The 8,370-nt window shown below is 35.1% G+C and overlaps 1 protein-coding gene across 1 annotated transcript; it reads left to right on the top strand.

Moving 5' to 3' along the window:
* Positions 1–3,680: 3,680 nt before the first annotated feature.
* LOC114647106 (growth/differentiation factor 2-like) lies at positions 3,681–8,164 on the top strand. Its single transcript, XM_028795635.2, has 2 exons — positions 3,681–4,728; positions 7,173–8,164. Exons 1-2 carry the CDS (start codon positions 4,410–4,412, stop codon positions 8,057–8,059), a joined length of 1,206 nt encoding a protein of 401 aa, XP_028651468.2. The 5' UTR covers positions 3,681–4,409; the 3' UTR covers positions 8,060–8,164.
* Positions 8,165–8,370: the final 206 nt, after the last annotated feature.

An 8,370-nucleotide genomic window follows, 5' to 3' on the forward strand; every position in this document is an offset into this window, starting at 1 on the left:
ATATAATATAAAAAACATTAATTTTAAAGCTAATAAGGAGGCAGACAAGCAAAAAACAGGTGGAGGTCCATGCGGTCCAGACATAACCCCTGCAGAAGAGTTGGCTCTCCAGCAAAATGCCCATCGCCCTGTTTCTGAGGGCATTCCAGGGGGAAGCTCCTCCTCAGAACCAGTGGCAGGAAGCAGTGGTCACTTCATTTCAGGTAAAGGATGGTCATTGCATATTTGTCCCCCATGTGTGCTATAGGTATGTTCCATATAGCCCTCTTTTTTGTTGGGTCAGTTGCAGGGAATGTCATATCCCTTGAACCTGTGTCTGACCAACGAGATATTAACGAAGGTCAAATATTTGATGAAGACACTGTGTCTGATTATTCATCAGGAGGAGAGGTACATTTTCCAAATAATGTTTGATCAAACTCCACTCTGATCAGTTCCATGTGCCCCAATCACATTTGGAAATCCTGGTAATGAGAATGTTAGGCTGATTGTGGGATTCTTTATGGAACTGTGGGTGTTTTAGCCTGTGTATTACCTACCCGCAATGGCATGAAACGCCTCTTTTATTGTCTGCACATGCAGGTGTCCAGGAAACACAATGAAAACCTGAAGGAAATGTTTCAGATCCAAACAGACTTTACGAATTGCCTGGCAAACTGCACTTTTCGACAGATGTTCCGCATCGCCTACAGTATATAAAAAAGTGCCGCTTGCAAGAAACCTCAAAGCAATGCCTACTGTCTGTGTGGTTGTGAGAGCCCGACTTCGCCGAGTTTGACTTTGAATATACGGAGCTAATAAATCTTTGAGGTACAATATTCCCCCTCGGCTAAAGCGGTATCTTTCGTACAGAATTTCCTCCGGGGGCAATAAAGGATCTTGCCGATCGCACAAAACTCTCTTTACATGAAATTCTCTTCGTATAATTTGCGCACCAATATCAATTGGTCGCTCATTCATGAACGGCGAAGCCCTGACTGGATGACTTCCACGCACTGTCACTGATCACGTGTGTAAACTAATCCTTGTTTATGTAGAACAAACCTGCTTCGAACAGGTTTGAGGATTTGGATGTGTTGCTATGACAACACTTCCAGCAAGAGTTTCAAAAAACCGACAGATCCAGGATCAGGCCAAATCGTCAACAATTACATCCGGCTAAGCGAGTAATCCATGTACGAAAAATACCCCCATGGAATGCACATGAAATGTATGTATTCCAAATAACGATATATTATTTTTCCTATACAACTCCAGGCACCTCACACCCAAATAAACAGACTTGAGCTGGGAGAACTTTTTGCCAGAGGTGAGCTGCAATGTTGGGGGGATAGGATAGCAGGCTGCTTGCTACTTGTGCTGATCGACGCATTGCAAAACAAAAGACTTTAAAACATTAAATGTGGCCCTGATTTACGAGTTTTTTCATAGGCTTCAGGGATTCTAGTGTTAAGGGTTTTGGCAACACAATTCTCAGAAAGGGATTCAGATTAAAACAAACAGTGGAAAAGTGTTTTTTATAAATGCAACATGTAAAACATAAGCTAAAATGAGATGAAAAGAAGTACAGTGATCCCTCGCTATATCGCGCTTCGCCTTTCGCGGCTTCACTCCATCGCGGATTTTATAGGTAAGCATATTTAAATATATATCGCAGATTTTTCGCTGCTTCGTGGGTTTCTGCGGACAATGGGTCTTTTAATTTCTGGTACATGCTTCCTCAGTTGGTTTGCCCAGTTGATTTCATACAAGGGACGCTATTGGCAGATGGCTGAGAAGCTACCCAACTTACTTTCTCTCTCTCTCTCTCTTGCGCTGATGTAGGGGGGTGTGAGCAGGGGGGCTGTTCGCACACCTAGACGATAGGGACGTTGCTACCTTCTGTGTGCAGCTGCTTCCTGAAGGACATGCTGCACGGTGCTTCGCATACTTAAAAGCTCAAAGGGCACGTATTGATTTTTGACTTTGTTTTTCTCTGGCTCTCTCTATCTCTCTCTATCTCTCTCTCTCTCCCTGCTCCTGACGGAGGGGGTGTGAGCTGCCGCCTTCAACAGCGTTGTACCGGCGGTGCTTCGCATACTTAAAACAGCCCTATTGATTTGTTTGCTTTTCTCTCTCTGACGTGCACTCCGTTGAAGAGGAAGATATGTTTGCATTCTTTTAATTGTGAGACAGAACTGTCATCTCTGTCTTGTCATGGAGCACAGTTTAAACTTTTGAAAAAGAGACAAATGTTTGTTTGCAGTGTTTGAATAACGTTCCTGTCTCTCTACAACCTCCTGTGTTTCTGCGCAAATCTGTGACCCAAGCATGTCAATATAAAAATAACCATATAAACATATGGTTTCTACTTCGCGGATTTTCTTATTTCGCGGGTGGCTCTGGAACGCAACCCCCACGATGGAGGAGGGATTACTGTATTCTAAGATAAATGGTGCAATGCTGTGAGATAACAAAATTGTTATCCCAATATGGTTGAAGAAAAAAAAAACACAGCAGTTGCTACTTTGATGACATGCTGCTTTTGTTGATGCTCTTTTTTAACTTTGTGAGTGCTGATGAAATTGTTATTCCACATGTCACAATTTGCCACAAGGTTTCTGATAAGTTGGGGATGTAATATATATACCTTTCTTACTGGATCAGTTGCATGAAATTGACTATACTTACAGCCAAAGCGCCTGGTAAGCACTTAAATAGGTCTTCTTTGAGCTTTGCCAAACTTTTCTCCTTTCAGTTTGCTTCTGCGGACAGGTTTCATTTTCATACACCAGCATTTCTCTTCTCTCTGTGTGGTTGCTGTCAGCGCTGTGGCAAAAATTGGGGTGTGGTGCATTAGAATGTCCCACTCACTACAAAATTTTTTATGACAAAAATCAATAAATTAAAGAAACAAGTTGGCTAATTTTCTTTTTCCTACAATGTCATCAAATTTCAATCAAATCAGTCAAAGCATTTTTGAGATTTTGGGGTATTTATTTTTTCAATGGGTGAGGGGTTTAGCCATAAATATTAATATATCAGAAAGTCCTTTCTTAGCAAATACCTAGTGCCCTAGATGTACCATCCTGCCAAATTTCAGCTTTTTTAGCTAAACGGGAAATAGCATTTTTTATTTTGATGAGTGAGTCAGTTAAGTCAGTAAAGATAGATAGATAGATAGATAGATAGATAGATAGATAGATAGATAGATAGATAGATAGATAGATAGATAGATAGATAGATAGATAGATAGATAGATACAGCTGCTATTACAGTACCTAGTTAGGCTAGAATATAATTTAGTCTAGAAATTAGGACAATAAGAGTAAATACTGAGAAATATGCTTATTAAAAATGACAATAGCCGATAAATAAATAAAAATGTAAAAAATACATTCTTAACATAAGCATGAATGCAACTTTATATATGTCTGCCATGTCCATATACTTTATTTTTTCCATTACTTCTCAAATAAGCAATATATACTGTATATATCAACTTAAATCATTATACTAACTCAATCATATCAGTCACTCTTTTCAGCTTTCAATAACAATGCCTCTTCATCAACTTAAAGATAGATAAAATGTTTTCCAGTAAGCATTAAAATATTATATGTTACATGTTAATTTGTTTGTAATGAGAAAGGCATATATTGTACAGTAAAAACCATGTCTCTTCTATGTAAGACTCAAGGGTAAAATCATCCTGCAAAACTTAAGGAAAAGTAGTGGCTTTAGAACATGGGCACACACATACACTAACGCCAAATCAAGCACAAATTAATTTTCAGAAAATTTTTTTATCAGGAATTGAACCATTTCATTGCTTCCCTAATTAAGATAAATCGACTACACAAAACAGGCATGGTTTCCCTGACACTTGTAGCATACTGTACATTTTCAAAGCACTTAAACAAGTGATATGTTTTTTAAATTACACATGTATTTCATGACCAAACGGACACATCCTTAATTTAATTAGGCTTACTTCATAACCTATCCTATTACATCATGTGGGAACCTATAACATACAGCAATAAAATACGTGCTCATGTCTTTGAACATCAAAAAGTGGCTGTGAAATAGGAAGGAAAATAATTAGCTGATGACCTTGTACTTTAGGGCATCTGCCTCCCAATATACAATGTCCTCTGTTAATCCACATGCGTCTGTCAAATGTTTATAGAATCTTCATTAACTACAACTCTTTCAAGATAACAAATCCAAACGCATGGAATCAATGTCCAAGATAAGGAAAACTGTATTTTGGTTGACAAGAGGCTGCTGTTTGCAACAGATTGAGACACAGAAAGTAGAAACACTTTGCTATTCAGGACGTCAACTGTCAAGCGTTTTATATTTATGTAATGTTTCTTTAATTTCAAAGGTACAAAACTGAGATAATATATGTCCTCAATTTATCAATGCAAACAACAATGAACTACTTAATACTAATCCTCATATATACAGCCTTCATTGGCTCCATAAGCTGCAAACCAGTTAGTGTCAAGAGTAAAGTGATACAAGACAGAATTCGTTTATTGTACAGTGCTTCAGAATTAGAAGTTCCTTTTGGAAAGAATACATTTTTGAGGAATTCAACAGCTAAAGTTCAAAAGAATTCATCTGGAGTCCAAGGGAACATCGATCCTGTTCAGTTTATGCTCAATCTGTACAACCAGTTTGTATCAGCAAGCTCATCAATGCCTCAGTTTAACACAGTCCGAAGCTTCACAGCAGAAGGTGAGTACAATATGACAAGCAAAACAAAATCAGTAATAAAAATTTCTGTATCTTAAATAAGACTTTAGTGACAGTTATTCTTCAGAATTACTCTTTGTAAAGATAATTCAGTGATTAAAAAAATTCCAGTTAAATATAATTTACAAGTATAGTTTACTAAGAAGGAATCTTGTATTATTTTCTATTTCTTACAGATCATATACTGCACCAGAAACCTTTTTTATATCCTGAATTAAGATGCACACTGATAATTTTCATTAGTTTGTTATTTTTTTCTTTCAAATTTTAGATTAAGCAATGTTTTTAAAAACATTTGAAAAGTATTTTTGTTTCATTTTTTATTCTTTTAATATATTATAAAATAAAGTACAAGAACTATATACAATGTACAAATACTATGTACTGACATACATTTACTGTAATGACAAATGCACAACAAAACACAATGAATACTTTATCTGCTTGTGACTTGTAGTGTACAATGGACATTTAAATTAAAATGGACTGAATAGAATCTAAAAGATGTGTTTGCAGTCATTTGACTTTTACACATTTTAAAAATACCTTTACCAGATGACTAAAAATGACTTCAAAAACAATTATGTGCCACTCAGAAGGCATTTATCAAAAAAAGACCACCATCTAGTGAATTGAAGGATTTTTTCACTGGAAATTATATAACTAGGATTCACACTTCATAATTGTTAATACTAATTAATATATGTCTTAATAGTAAAATTTAAATTACATTACATTCCCCCAGTACACCTTCAACAAACCTACCAAGATTAAAAGAATAGCATCCACTACTTTATTACATGGCCAAAAAATTCCCAAAAGGTGTGAGAAAGCAGTAGAGAACAATGATTTTCATTAATATATTGCAGGGCTTTTTTGATGTTTTCTTAAATCAAAATCCATTGTTATAAAATTTCTGTTTATGTATGAAACTGTAAAATTGCTTTGTACATTCACACAATGTTGAAATGACAATGTACATCATTCATTAGTTTTTAGCTTAGAATTTTTGCAGTAACTTTTTTCACTTTTTGCTATTTTTTTCACTTTTTGCACCTTTTACAACTTTTTGCACCTTTCAAATATTTCAACTATTGACACACCTGAAAATTTAATATACTTGAAACAGAAAATTACTGATGTGGTGTGAATGGTTATCAGTATGTGCATGAGTGAAATGTGTGATGGATTGGATTGATTCTTGCTTCTGGTGTTTCTGACATTGGCTCTGCCCTCTGTAATCCTTAAATTAGGATAACCGATATAAGAAAAATGGATTTTTATATTAATGTTTTTCTAAAAAAAATTTAAAATAACTTTATAGTATTTAAAACGTAAAGGACTAATGTACTGATCCACTTTCAGAGAGCATCTTGAATATAACTGGCTTGGTTACTGAATGAATAAATACATTAGTAATATGTTCTATAGTGATTCAGGGCAGCATGGTGATGTGTTGGCTTCTGCTGCATCTTCATAGTTTCAGAGTCCTTTTTTCAAGTCCCAACCAGGTTTTGTTGAGTTTGCATGTTCTCTCTGTCTCTGCATAGGTTTTTCCCCAGGTACAGAGTGACTGTGAGTTTATGCACAAGTGTTTCTTGCTGTAGACCAATGGGCTCAGTCCAAGGCTTATGCCTGAATCCAGACTGATGATCCAAAAGTGGATGAAACAGATTTGAAAATAAACGGATATACTAATTGAGAAGTAAAGGCGTTAATTTAAAAAATATAATTGAGTACTTTTGTAACAGCCATTTAATAAATATATTCTTTAAATTCCCTTTGAATAGTATAATTAGCAATCAGTTCAAAGAAATATTTTCATATTAGATTTATACTCCTAAAACAGAACACCAGTCAAATACATTAGATAAGTATAGCAGTTTTCTACTTTCAATTATCTTTTTAGAGAATGGGATGATATACACTGTACTCCAAAACCCTGGACTACTAATTAGACATGCACGCCCTTTTTCTACATATTAAAAAACAGATTCATGCTTAAAATGTGGCAACACAAAGAAAACTAAAAAAAAGTAAGTTACAAAGTGCAACAATTCTAAAACTGGCATGTCTGTTATCAGAGGACTCTGTATCTTCATTTGTAAGGGGATGAATAGACACTAAAATATACCTGAAGAAAGAGTATTGATATATTAATGTCCAAAGGATAAGTGCTACTATTCATTAGTAAGATTCTGAATCTTATTGTTTTTTGCTGTGTCTCACCAAGTACTGCACAATGGAATGTTCATACACATCATATGTACTCTTTACATATGTAAGAAGTATTCCTAATTTACAAATTAGTGTGTATTAAAAAAAGCATTGATGCAGTTCAAGTTTTATAAAAAATGCTGGAAATTTAAAAAGAAACCAAAAATTACTGTACATCTGTTCTAATTTCATATTGTTTTATTTTCTAGATGCTGTACTATTAGGAGCTAACGGCAGCAAGGCGCATTACCTGCTCCTTTTCAATGTTTCTGTCCCTTACCATGAACAAATTACTGTGGCTGAGCTGAGACTTTATACTTTGCTTACCAAGGGTTTTGAATGTTCAAACCAAGTCAAATACACAATTAAAATATATGATATGCAGAACCAAGGAAATAAAACCAGATTGCAACTGCTGAACTCAAAGGAAATAGATGGGGATTTAAATTCCTGGATATCATTTATAATTACTGGAGGTGTTAAGCGATGGGTAGAATTTGGCCAGACAACTAATACTCTTCAAGTACACATTGAACAAAAGGACAGTGAACAGTTCAAGTCTGGATGTTTAAAAATCAGCACAGGTTTTAAAAATAAAAAGTTGCCTGTGATTATACTATTTTCTAACGATCCAAACAGTCAAAAGCAAGAGAAAAAGATTAATAAACAAATGATTTTCAAAGAGGAAACACGTCTTTTACAAGGGGGAAAGAATGGAACAAGGAATATGGCTAATGTGAGTAAGGTATTGAATAGAGCCAAACGTAATATAGCACACAATCATTGCAGAAGGACTCCACTTCATGTTAACTTCAAGGACATTGGATGGGATTCTTGGATAATTGCCCCAAAAGAATATGATGCATTTGAATGCAGAGGCATATGCCACGTCCCAATGACTGATGATGTCACACCGACTAACCATGCGATGATACAAAGTCTGCTACATATTAAATACCCCAAGAAAGTACAGAAGGTCTGCTGTGTTCCTACAAAGCTGGATCCAATTTCTTTACTTTATCGAGATGAATCTGGAACAGTGACACTTAAAAATGCGTATGAAGGGATGAAAGTGGCTGCATGTGGATGTAGGTAGTAGCTTTTAAACTGTGTTCTTGACTACTTTGTGCAAATCTGTAGATTAATAATGTAAATTGGTGTTTGATTTATCATAATATGTACAGCAAAACTCCTCATTTACATTAACATATTACAAACATACTTTAATGATAAAGTCCGAAATATTTTTGATATTTGATGAATATAAAAATACAATTAAAAATACTACAAAATCAATAGTTTTTAGACTTGTTTGTAGCAGAAATTATGTGACTATGATCTTGTTAATAGCTTCCATTGATACTAAATTGTAAAAGAATTACAGGCTGCTTTATAAATGTGTAATCA

This window comes from Erpetoichthys calabaricus, chromosome 2 (genome assembly GCF_900747795.2).
Source record: "Erpetoichthys calabaricus chromosome 2, fErpCal1.3, whole genome shotgun sequence".
NCBI classification, from domain to species: domain Eukaryota; kingdom Metazoa; phylum Chordata; class Cladistia; order Polypteriformes; family Polypteridae; genus Erpetoichthys; species Erpetoichthys calabaricus.